Genomic DNA, 13454 nt, shown 5'->3' on the forward strand with positions numbered 1-13454 from the left:
AGTTGTTTTAAACCCTCAATCTCAACCACCAGATACTCACCCCCCTGCCATATAGCATTCCTGCAGTTGACCTTCAAAGTAATGTGAAACACTATATTGATATCTCCGCTCTTCCTTTCCCCATTTCTGATAAAAATCCCTCACCTTCCCCTTACCGACTGTGTCTCACCACTCAAGGATGTCTATCCCCCCTAACCATCTGCCCACCATCTCCCCCAAGCACTCTCAAAAGATTCCCTCCCATCCCCTTTGCACAATAACCTAACATTCAACTTCCAATAACCCCTGAAACGCTTTGGCAATCCCTCCCAATCCAAGTCTACCAGAACCCCTCTATGATCAGAGAAGCTCACATTCAATGCACAAACGCTGCTTACCCTCACCCCCCGAGAAACATAGATTCGATCCAGCCTCGCCGCATAATCGCGCCTAATGAACGTATGCATGACTCCCACCCCCTCCCCTCCCACGTCCACTACATTCACACCTCGCAACAGATCCCCTAAATACCCCAAGAAAAAACCCCTTCCTCTAGGTTCTACGTCCTTACGGCAAACAATACAGTTCCAATCACCTAGAATCGTTACGACTGGCAGCGATCTTAAATGGTAAACAAGGACATCCCTAAAGAGCCTATTTTTGATGCCCATGTATCCTTCCGCAGGCCCGTACATGCCTATGAAACCCACTTGAACCCCACCCCATGCGCCATCCACCCGAACCACCCGCCCCTCCTTCCCCACCTCAAATCTTTGCAGAGAAAACGGGCTAGCTTCTTTAATTAACAATGCCACACCACCTTTCAATCGTGCAGAACAACCCATGTACACATCGTATCCATCAATCATTAACTCTCCCAATGTTTTATAATTGTGTTCTTGCAGGAACATGACGTCAGGTACATATCTCTTTAAAAATACCTCCAGACTCTTACATTTATCTACTGACTTCAACCCATTAATATTTAAAGTAATACACTTGAAGGATTTAATGGAGGCTTGTCTTTAGACACCTTAATACTCTTAGATCCTAGACGAGCACCCCCCTCTCCCCTCCGTGCCTTCCCCTTTCACATGCTCAACACTCTTTGTTCCACCCATACCCCTACAGGGCACATCGTACCATGCTTTTTTCCCAGACCTTTGCCCAGGAGTCAAAACGTCATCACTATCAGTTATCACAGCAGCTCTCTTGCGAGAGCTACGACCTGCAACCATATCCTCCTCTAGATTGGTATCCCTGTGGACGTCCACTACTACAACCTGCTCTGCTTCCACACCACACGTGAACTGCACGTTGGGACCTCCTGCCCTTGCCTCTACACCCTCGTTTTCCAGCCCAGCATGGGTCATCGCAGATGCCTAAACGTCCATCATTAACCCCCACTCTTTTCCCATGCATCTCGTACCATGCATCCACATAGCAACCCATACCCTCTGATGACATGAGCACCTGCCCCTGACGATACCCATCCATTTGCTCCTGGACACTCAAGCTCATTATTTCCGTCGCTCTCTCAAGACATATGCCGAAGGACAGTCGCCCCATAAAACCTCATCAATTCCTCCCGTGATTCGTGCCGCATCAAATTCACGATTTTGAATGTCCCTAATCAGTTGTTTTAAACCCTCAATCTCAACCACCGGATACTCGCCCCCCTCACATATAGCATTCCTGCAGTTGACCTTCAAGGTAATGTGAAACACCATATTGATATCTCCACTCTTCCTTTCCCCGTTTCTGATAAAAATCCCTCACCTTCTGTGAAGGCTTACTCAGCCCTGTAACTTCAGTCAGTATTACCAAGGCTGGCTCCTCCTCAGGAAAATTAATGAATAGAAAAAGAAATAATAACAGACAATGATAAACACTTCTATTCTTCTCATTGGCTGGCAGGTGACCCTCTCTGTCATTCCAAGAGTAGTGTTGGGAGCTGTGAGCCGAGTGATTTACTGTTTGACTGGAGCCCCACACGTCACCTTTTGGGGGGGGGAAGAGGGAGGGGAAAGGATAGTGGGAGCTAGACTGACCCTACCTTAACAAGCAGCCGGCAATCAAACTATCACTTTTGTAGACAGTCTGTACTGTCTGCACAGACAGCCCATGCTGTCTGCCAGCTTAGTTCATATTTTGCGCCATGCTGGTGCTGCCATCTATAGGCCTTCCCACTTCAGTATGCCCAGACTTGCCTCACCCTCACTCACACAGCGGCCTAGCAGCAAGACACAAGTACTCCCAGCTCTCTCTCGTGGGATGGCCCTGCCCGGGCCATGGGCACAACACACAAGCCTTGTGTACCCACTACGACTTAACAATTAAGTAAGAAGCCTCCGAAGAACGTATCATTAATCACCCGCTTGCAGCACCTACCAAACAAACCCGTTATAAATGGTGACAGCCGTGCTCGCAGCAGTTGTGTTTGCCTGGAGAGAGGGAGGAAGAGGTTTGAAGTCATCTTCACTTCATCACCCTACACAAGAAGCATCCGTCTCTCAATGAGTTATCCTGATGTCGTGTCTGCACGTTTGAGCACCCAGACACAGGTACAAGCAGGATCCAGCCGAAATTTGCCGAATTTCTTCGAGAATTGTGAGTGGCGTCCCAGTGACTCCACGCTACAGTGTCCCATGCTGTTTCTCAAGTCACGTGTTCAGCGTCACTTGTATGTTGCTGTTGTTGTTCAGCTCAGCACAGCTGTTTCAGCAAGCCAGAGGTAAGTTTTGTGGTAATTTCTGCATCCAGTGTGAGCTTCTCCACGTGTTTGTGGGTGGAGGAGGAGGAGGAATGGCCAGATGCTCCCCTGCCATACACTCACCCACGCTCCTCACCACCACACTACCATACACTCACCACTGCCCACTCCCTCTGCTTTGTTTTCTGCTGTTTTCCATGTGAATTCATTGCCAGAGCTGTGTATCCGAGTGCCCGAGGCCACTCGAAGCTACGTGGACCAGCATGCCACGTAGATCACGACGCCACTTGGATCCTGACGCCACGTGGGTGTGGGCAGTGCCATGTAGATCACGATGCCACGTGGATCACGACGCCACGTGGGTGTGGGCGATGTCACGTAGACCTACGAGCTACGTGAGTTACCAGATGTCCCAAGGCCACATGCTGTGGTCTGCTGCCCGCATCACATTGACATCACCGACGATGCTGCCCGACTTCATGACGTCACGATGTCTGCCTGACGTCACCGAGATGTCTGCTGACGTCACCTCGAGATGTCTGCTGACGTCACCTCGAGATGTCTGCTGACGTCACCTCGAGATGTCTGCTGACGTCACAGTGCTGCTGACGTCACCTCGAGATGTCTGCTGACGTCAGTGCTGCTGACGTCATCACGCCTGACATCACATGATGTCACATCGAGTGTTTCTAGTAATTATTTTAATATTGTCGAGAAGATTGAGAGAAGATATATGTCGTGTTAATTAATTCCTCTCAGTCAGTGTTCTCACATTTTAGTATATGTCTTAGTGTCAGTTTTATGCACAGAAAATCATCATTTGCTAGTTTAAGCCATGTTGTACCGCAGGTGTGTAAAGTTTCCGTGTGTCCAGTGAGGTCTGAGCCAGACCTGAGTAGCACCACTGTGTTAAGTCACCCGTGTGACCAGTGTGTTTGACAGCTGATTACTCAGCCCTGAGCGTATGAGCCCTCTTGTACAGAAAGCTTTTATGCTCGTCGCACCTTCAGAGTGCAGTTATATGTAGAGAAACAAGTCTGGGGACGCTTAGACTAACCTCTGCTATAACTCCAACTGTGGAGAGATGATACTCGCCAAGCCGTAGTCAGGCCTGTCGGCAGGCGCTGTGTCAGCCTCGTGTCACAAGCTTCAGTGAGCAGCCTGCACAAAGATGTCACTTTGACTGCTAGCTCTCTCACTGCAGTCTGGTGTATGATGTTATGACTCCCAGATGTTTTGCCCAGTCGTCTCTGCCACGACTCTCTCCACGCTCGCTGGCAGTGACAGCCCAGCGACAGTACCAGTCGAGAAGTGTCCTCCTGAGTCGCTTGCCAGAAGTCCTGTCCAGTTGCCGAGTTTTGTCGACGCCTCACTCGAGGGCACCAGCATGTCGTGCCCCAGGTTGAGTGAAACATGCAGCGACTCTTACGATGTCTGCGTCACCGTTCCAGAGGAGACCGTACCCTGTTACGTCACAGCTCAGCCGCAGCGATGTCTCCCGTGTTGCAGTATCTGTCCAGACGCAGGAAGGCGTGCAGTGATGCCCATCAACGCTCACTGCCATTGACCACGATGTTTAGCACACCCACATGTTTTTTTCTTCCCTCCCTGTAGGAAGTTTTTTTCCATGTTCATATGTATATAAATGTTTTAATTTGTGTTCTGTGCCCTGTTCCTATGAGAGAGAGACCGAGTTTCTTTTACTACCAGTATTGTCGCGTCGGGATGATGCGTGGTAGGTGGCCGAGCATATGTAGACAGCCTGTACTGTCTGCACAGACAGCCCATGCTGTCTGCCAGCTTAGTTCATATTTCGCACCATGCTGGTGCTGCCATCTATAGGCCCTCCCACTTCAGTATGCCCAGACTTGCCTCACCCTCACTCACACAGCGGCCTAGCAGCAAGACACAAGTACTCCTAGCTCTCTCTCGTGGGATGGCCCTGCCCGGGCCATGGGCACAACACACAAGCCTTGTGTACCCACTACGACTTAACAATAAAGTAAGAAGCCTCCGAAGAACGTATCATTAACCACCCACTTGCAGCACCTACCAAACAAGCCCGTTATAAATGGCCGTCAAGACGCTGCCACCACTGTTATTGCTGTTCTTACTGCTGAACAGCGGTTTAGTGCCGATGAAGGTAGCGTAGGTAGCAATGATACAGCCGTGGACTAGTTTGGCTTTAATTGGATAAGAGTGAGTACACAACGGGCAGTGTGAGGGAGTGACCGCAAGCCAGTCCGTGGAGGGGGAGTACTTGTGTCTGTCAAGTCAGTCGGCCTAGGAGTGAGAGCGGCTGGGCTGAGCCTCCCACTGATCTGGGTGAGCCTACAGAGGGCAGCACCTAAATGCCGTGAAATATGAACTAGTCAGAGCAGACAGCTAGGCTGTGTATTCTGACAGTAAAGGCTGTCTACACTTTTGGGGAGGGGGAAAAAGGGGAGAGGGGAAATAGCAGGAGATGGACTTACCCTACCTTAACAAGTAGCTGGCAATGAAACTATTGTTACTATACGCTCCCTCGCTACTCCTATCTATTGAACTTTTCCCTCACACCTTCCCCTTACCGACTGTGTCCCACCACTCAAGAATGTCTACCCCCCCAACCATCTGCCCACCATCTCCCCCAAGCACTCTCAAAAGATTCCCTCCCATCCCCTTTGCGCAATAACCCAACATTCAACTTCCAATAACCCCTGAAACGCTTTGGCAATCCCTCCCAATCCAAGTCTACCAGAACCCCTCTATGATCAGAGAAGCTCACATTCAATGCACACACACTGCTTACCCTCACCCCCCGAGAAACATAGATTCGATCCAGCCTCGCCGCATAATCGCACCTAATGAACGTATGCATGACTCCCACCTCCTCCCCTGCCACGTCCGCTACATTCACACCTCGCAACAGATCCCCTAAATACCCCGAGAAAAAACCCCTTCCTCTAGGTTCAGATAAGATAAGATAAGATATCGTTCAGATTTTTAATCCCTGGAGGGTTAGCCACCCAGGATAACCCAAGAAAGTCAGTGCATCATCGAGGACTGTCTAACTTATTTCCATTGGGGTCCTTAATCTTGTCCCCCAGGATGCGACCCACACCAGTCGACTAACACCCAGGTACCTATTTGCTGCTAGGTGAACAGGACAACAGGTGTAAGGAAACGTGTCGAAATGTTTCCACCCGCCGGGAATCGAACCCGGGCCCTCCGTGTGTGAAGTGGGAGCTTTAGCCACCAGGCCACCGGGCCACCATACGTCCTTACGGCGAACAATACAGTTCCAATCACCTAGAATCGTTACGACTGGCAGCGATCTTAAATGGTAAACAAGGACATCCCTAAAGAGCCTATTTTTGACGCCCATGTCTCCTTCCGCAGGCCCATACACCCCTATGAAACCCACTTGAACCCCACCCCATGCGCCATCAACCCGAACCACCCGCCCCTCCTTCCCCACCTCACATCTTTGCAGAGAAAACGGGCTAGCTTCTTTAATTAACAATGCCACACCACCTTTCAATCGTGCAGAACAACCCATTACCTGGAGTTTACCTGGAGAGAGTTCCGGGGGTCAACGCCCCCGCGGCCCGGTCTGTGACCAGGCCTCCTGGTGGATCAGAGCCTGATCAACCAGGCTGTTGCTGCTGGCTGCACGCAAACCAACGTACGAGCCACAGCCCGGCTGGTCAGGAACTGACTTTAGGTGCTTGTCCAGTGCCAGCTTGAAGACTGCCAGGGGTCTGTTGGTAATCCCCCTTATGTGTGCTGGGAGGCAGTTGAACAGTCTCGGGCCCCTGACACTTATTGTATGGTCTCTTAACGTGCTAGTGACACCCCTGCTTTTCATTGGGGGGATGGTGCATCGTCTGCCAAGTCTTTTGCTTTCGTAGTGAGTGATTTTCGTGTGCAAGTTCGGTACTAGTCCCTCTAGGATTTTCCAGGTGTATATAATCATGTATCTCTCCCTCCTGCGTTCCAGGGAATACAGGTTTAGAAACCTCAAGCGCTCCCAGTAATTGAGGTGTTTTATCTCCGTTATGCGCGCCGTGAAAGTTCTCTGTACATTTTCTAGGTCGGCAATTTCACCTGCCTTGAAAGGTGCTGTTAGAGTGCAGCAATATTCCAGCCTAGATAGAACAAGTGACCTGAAGAGTGTCATCATGGGCTTGGCCTCCCTAGTTTTGAAGGTTCCCATGTACACATCGTATCCATCAATCATTAACTCTCCCAATGTTTTATAATTGTGTTCTTGCAGGAACACGACATCAGGTACATATCTCTTTAAAAATACCTCCAGACTCTTATATTTATCTACTGACTTGAACCCGTTAATACTTAAAGTAATACACTTGAAGGATTTAATGGAGGCTTGCCTTTAGACACCTTAATACTCTTAGATCCTAGACGAGTACCCCCCTCTCCCCCCCCGTGCCTTTCCCTTTCACATGCTCAACACTCTTTGTTCCACCTGTATTGTACCCCTACGGGGCACATCGTACCATGCTTTTTTCCCAGACCTTTGCCCACCAGGCCCGGTGGCCTGGTGGCTAAAGCTCCCGCTTCACACACGGAGGGCCCGGGTTCGATTCCCGGCGGGTGGAAACATTTCGACACGTTTCCTTACACCTGTTGTCCTGTTCACCTAGCAGCAAATAGGTACCTGGGTGTTAGTCGACTAGTGTGGGTCGCATCCTGGGGGACAAGATTAAGGACCCCAATGGAAATAAGTTAGACAGTCCTCGATGACGCACTGACTTTCTTGGGTTATCCTGGGTGGCTAACCCTCCGGGGTTAAAAATCCGAACGAAATCTTATCTTATCTTATCACTATCGGTTATCACAGCAGCTCTCTTGCGAGAGCTACGATCTGCAACCATATCCTCCTCTAGACTGGTATCCCTGTGGACGTCCACTACTACAACCTGCTCAGCTTCCACACCACACGCGACCTGCAAGTTGGGGCCTCCTGCCCTTGCCTCTACACCCTCGTTTTCCAGCCAAGCATGGGTCATCGCAGACGCCAAAACGCCCAGCAATTCATGCAGAGCCTCCTGAATGGATGCCTCCATCACATCCTGAGCAATTGCAGAATCCTCTTCACCCGTCGCCGACACCAAGCCTACGTCCTCTCCAACTCCAGGTAGGGTCACACATGTAGAAGACAACTCTGTCTCCCTCTCTACCTCTGCACTTCATGTCTCCAGTGCCAGAGACTCACGTTGCGTTGCCGTATGTTTGCTGCTTCGTTGCATCATCAGTCCTTGCATCATTCGTTGATCTACCTCGTCGCATAGGACATTGCGCCACGATGTGGTCATATGTCCCACATAGTCAACACATACACCTCTGACCCGTGTATGTAACGAAGACTTGAGTACGGAAGTCCTCCATCACCACGTACGATGGTATAGGGTGCTTTAGGGAGATTTTATTTATTTATTTATTTATTAACAATTTGAGCACACATACAGAGGTACAAAAAAATACAGATAAGAGCAGCATGCCAAAGCCACTTATACTATGCATAGCATTACGGGCTGGCTTAAAATTAACTTAAGATTAACTAAGCAATGATGAAATCAGTGATAAAACATTAATGTAAACAGATTACTATAAAGCACAAGCGAGTATTACAAAGACAGGTCATATGGTTGCTTGCATTGTTGTACATTCAGTCATATGGAGTATTCTGTTAGGTAGTGTATTTAAAAAATAATAAAGTTAGATTGGGTTTTAGGTTTAACATTTATGTGATATAATTGTGAGAAACATTTAAGATATACAATTTATAAGGTTCAGTTATTCAGTATTTATTTGGTTTTGGGTGAGTAAGTGATCTTTGAGAAGAGACTTGAATTTATAAACAGGTAGTGTTTCTTTTATATTTACAGGTAATGAATTCCAGATTTTAGGGCCTTTTATGTGCATTGAGTTTTTGCATAGTGTGAGATGGACACGAGGAACATCAAAGAGTGATCTGTGCCTTGTGTTATGGTCATGTGTTCTGTTGAGGTTGGCAAGGAAATGTTTGAGGGGAGGGTTAATATCAGAGTTAAGTGTTCTATGTATGTAATAGGTGCAGTAATAAGTATGGATGTTTTGTATGGTGAGTAGGTTTAGTGTATTGAATATTGGTGGAGTGTGCTGCCTGTAGTAAGAATTTGTTATTCTAACTGCAGCCTTTTGTTGGGTAATTAGTGGTCTGAGATGGTTAATTGTTGTTGAGCCCCATGCACAAATTCCATAGGTGAGATAGGGGTAAATAAGAGAGTGATATAGGGCCAGGAGGGCTGACTGTGGAGCATAGTACCGTATCTTCGATAGTATGCCTACAGTCTTGGAAATTTTCTTAGAAATTTGTTGTATATGTGTATGAAATTTGAGTCTATTATCAAGGTGGATTCCTAAGAATTTTCCCTCTGTTAGCTTTGTGATAGGTGATCCGTTTATCATTATGTTAAGAGGGACATCTGTAGCTCTGTTACCAAACTGAATGAAGTAAGTTTTGTCAATGTTTAGTGTAAGTTTGTTAGTCCTCGTCCAGGTAGATATTTTCTGTAATTCGGTATTTACAGTATTGGCTAGCGTGACTGGGCTCGGGTGGGAGAAGACGTATGTAGTGTCATCTGCAAATAGTGTGGGTTTGAGTAATTGCGAAGCATTTGGTAGGTCATTTATGTATAGGAGAAAGAGAAGAGGGCCAAGGACACTTCCCTGTGGGACACCAACTGTAATTGGTTGTGCAGAAGAGTTTGCCCCATTTGCGTACACATATTAGCTTCTGTTGCTGAGGTATGACTTGAGGTAGTTGAGGGAGTGCCCTCTTATACCATAGTGTGACAATTTTACGTGGAGCAAGTCATGGTCAACTGTATCAAAAGCTTTACATAAGTCAATGAAGATCCCCAGTGGGACTTCTTTTTTCTCTATTGCAGTGTATATATGTTCTAGCATGTGTATAATAGCATCATTAGTATTTTTATTAGGCCTGAATCCAAATTGGCAGGGGTTGAGTATGTTTTGGGAGATAAGGTAGGAGTAGATTCGTTTATGAATTAATTTTTCGAAGATTTTTGAGAGAGGGTGTAAGTTGGATATTGGCCTATAGTTATTCAACTCTGTTTGGTCTCCTCCTTTGTGGATCGGGGTGACCCTTGCTATTTTGAGTACTGTAGGGAAGGTGGAGGATTCAATGGATTTGTTAAAGAGTGTTGCAATGATTGGTGATAGCACTTGTGACACTTTTTTGTATATAAAGGGTGGTAAGGTATTTAAATCTCCTGCCTTGTTTTTTAGTGCGTTGATAATAAGGGGGACTTCGTATGGGTTAGTCGGAGCTAGGAACAGTGTGTTCGGGTAGTTGCCGGTGAGGTAGTCATTTGGTGGGGTATCTGAGCTTGGGATTTTATTGGCAAGGTTTTGTCCTATAGTGGAGAAGAAATCATTGAGTCTGTTTGCTGTTTCTGTTGGTGGGAGTTGGGGTTCATCTGATTTTGCTAATTTTATTTCGCTATTTCGTGATATCTTTTTTGTTCCCAGAATTTCTGATAGGGTTTTCCAGGTCTTTTTTATATCACCTCGTAAGTTGGATAATCTGTTCTCATAATACAATTTTTTTGCCCTTCTTATCAGGCTGGTTAGGATTGACGAGTAACGTTTTGTTTGGTCTCTGGTTATGTGACCCATTCTGTACTGTTTTTCATATTGGTGTTTTGTATTTATGGATTTGAGAATACTGGGTGTTAGCCAGGGACTGTTCAGTCTCTTAGCTGTCATCTGTTTAGTTTTTTTAGGGCAGTGCTTGTTATAGAGGTATTGGGTCTTTTTTAGAAAAGTATTAATACATTCGTCAATATCTGTATAGATTTCTAGCTCAGTGTGCCAGTCAATGTTTGCTACTGCTGTTGTGAAGTTATTAATGGCTGCCTCATTGTGAAGTTTGAAGGTGACTTTAGCAGTGTCTTGGGGTAGTTTACCAAGAGTTGTTATGAGGAAAGTAGGGTAGTGGTCTGTGGTATTATCCGTAATTATGCCTGATTTTAAAGGGGATATGGTGTTGGTCCAGATGTGGTCAAGTAGGGAAACACTAGTCTCTGTAACTCTTGTAGGTTTTGTTACTGTTGGTAGCAACATACAGTTACTCATTGTGTTTGTGAATTCAGTAACGTGTGGGTCCTGGTCTTGCAGGAGATTTATATTGAAGTCACCTGAGAGTAGTAAGTGATCTTTGTTCATGCGTGCATCAGTTATCATATTTCCTAGGTTTTGACTAAATTGGCTAATGTTTGACTGTGGAACTCTGTAGATGTTTATCAATGTGAGAGGTTTTTGTAGGTATTTGGATTTGAATTTGGCTATTATATATTCCCCATGTTCATCCCTTGTGCAAGTATTAGTGATACATTCTAGTTGGTCTGAGTAGTATATGGCTGTGCCACCCCCTTGTTGGTCTGGCCTACAGTTGTGTATGGCTGTGTAACCAGGAATGGCATAGACATCTGTACTATCAGGCTTTAGCCAGGTTTCAGTTAGTGTAATGATGGACATATTGGCATGTAAGGAATTTAGTAATCCTATGAGGTCATCGTAATGCTTGCTTAAAGATCTGATATTGTAGTTAAAGATAGTTATGTTGTTGTTTTAAGGAAAAAAGACCCTTCCGGCATACCAACAAGCGGTCCATCACGCCAACGTCCCAATGTCGCCAAATGTATCATACCATAACGCCCAAAAACGTTCCTTAAATCACTCTCATCAGCTTCAAAAGGAACATTACGCACCTTGATCCAAGTGTAAAGCCGTGATACATCATGGAGGTGGACAGTAACACCAGGGTTAACCGGCTTAACCACATCCTGGTACCTGGCCACCATATTTTCATAGTTGCTACTCTGGCGGAATTTGACGAAAAGCCTTGAACTACCATTCAACGACACGCCATAGAGCTCCTCATTTGCGATGCCATACGTGTCTATTAATATCGCCGTCAGCAAAAGATGGGTGTTCTGACTATTGAGCGATCCCTTCACAAGTTCAAGACAAACAGTGTTGACACGTCTACGTCCACCTTCCACCATTATGAAAGTACTGAGGAAATCTGTGCAGAAAACCAGCTGATTCAGGAGCGACTGCACAGCCTGTCCACACGGCCCGAGAGCAATGAGGACAATGATTACAGGATGGATTGCTGTATTACCTCAGCTCATATACAGGATAGACTGTTATACTATCTCAGCTCATATACAGGATAGACTGTTATACTATCTCAGCTCATATACAGGATAGACTGTTATACTATCTCAGCTCATATACAGACGGAATTGTAATCGTACGTCATCTCGCTTCATAGTCCAGCACTAAGTATGCTTCCACTCCATGGAATGCCACCCACAAAAGTCGACTAACACAAAGGTATATACTTACAAGGCAAAGATATTACTATTTTTTTTCTGTTTAACAGGGATATAGAAGGAACAGAAAATTAGAAGCTTGTGCTGCACAGTGTATTATAATTCTTGCTTATATAAAAGGACTGTAAACAACAAAAAGGCACAATACCGTGAATAGAACAGTACACATATATCCCATATACATAAGCTTCTTTCTCCTATGTACGGATTATTTGTGTATAAGTATTGTACGTTGGGGCTGGTATGAAATACGGGTGATACCTCTCGGATCGCCAAGCAACCGAAACATCTATTTTTTTTTCTAACTGTTCGTGTAAGAATTAGTTTGAATGTGAATGGTGTTTTTGTTACGTTAAGATAATCTGTGAGAAGTTTAGAGTAGTTTACTTATTATTAAAATTTGTTGTAGGAACAACTGACAGTTGGTTTATGGCTTTTGAAGGAGTTTCCAGTTCCTTATTTACATCATTTACCACTCACAGGCATGTGCCGTGGAGAGCGCCGCCCATCACCACCCACACCGACCTGTCCTGCTGTTGGTGACCGCCCCTGCCATACTTCACCCACAACCACTACTTCAGGTAAGTGCTATGCGTCTTTCTCCTCGCTAACCCCTTCCATCTTTTAGCATATCGTATATTTCCCCATCAACGGAACGTAACCAAAAAGATTAATACGTATACATTCACCTTCACTCGTACCTTTTTTTATACTTTATTTTAAAGCATACATAGTACAAAATATACACATAAAAACTGTTTTTGTCCAAAAAAATGGACCAAAAACAAAACTTACACAATTATAATCACACCACAAAATATACCTAATCCATTGAACCAAAAACTTTTACACACTTGTAGCCCTCACTCAAACCCCTTCAATGTTAGTTAGTTAGTTTAATATGTTTATTATGCACCCCATACCCATCCTGTGGGCGGTAGTCAAAAGATTACAGAGGTACATAATTGGTCCAGGGACTGGACCCCAAAGTTTTGATAGCTGAGCAAGTTACAGAGGTAATGAACTCGTAATTTACAAAAGTAATGAACTCACAATTTACAAAGGTAATGAACTCCAGGTAGGTCTAGTCACAATTATGACAAGTTACAAAGGTATTTACAGATTACAGAGGTACGTAATGGGTCCAGGGACTGGTCTCCAAAGTTTGATAGCTGAACTAGGTACAAAGGTAATGAACTCACAAGTTACAAAGGTAATGAATCCTGTAAGAATGGTTACTTACGTTTATACATGGCTACAATCATGAACAAATTCCAGAGTAATGAGCAATTCACACTTCCACACCCGGTCACAACTGTAATGAATTATTGGTGCAAATATTGATTGTT

General features: G+C 45.6%; 1 protein-coding gene across 2 annotated transcripts in view; it reads left to right on the forward strand.

The window, feature by feature from the left end:
* LOC128701249 (alpha-1,4-N-acetylglucosaminyltransferase) overlaps positions 1-13454 on the forward strand; it is a 50943-nt gene that overhangs the window by 17426 nt on the left and 20063 nt on the right. The window contains exons 1-2 of one of the 2 annotated variants that reach the window (XM_070100407.1): positions 7578-7835; positions 12588-12686. In XM_070100407.1, coding sequence (XP_069956508.1) covers positions 12590-12686 — 97 coding nt within the window. In that variant the 5' untranslated portion in view covers positions 7578-7835; positions 12588-12589. Of the gene's footprint in view, positions 1-7577; positions 7836-12587; positions 12687-13454 lie in introns of those variants that run through there. The other variant, XM_070100406.1, reaches the window with a different exon arrangement.

Source organism: Cherax quadricarinatus, chromosome 72, assembly GCF_038502225.1.
Source record: "Cherax quadricarinatus isolate ZL_2023a chromosome 72, ASM3850222v1, whole genome shotgun sequence".
NCBI classification, from domain to species: domain Eukaryota; kingdom Metazoa; phylum Arthropoda; class Malacostraca; order Decapoda; family Parastacidae; genus Cherax; species Cherax quadricarinatus.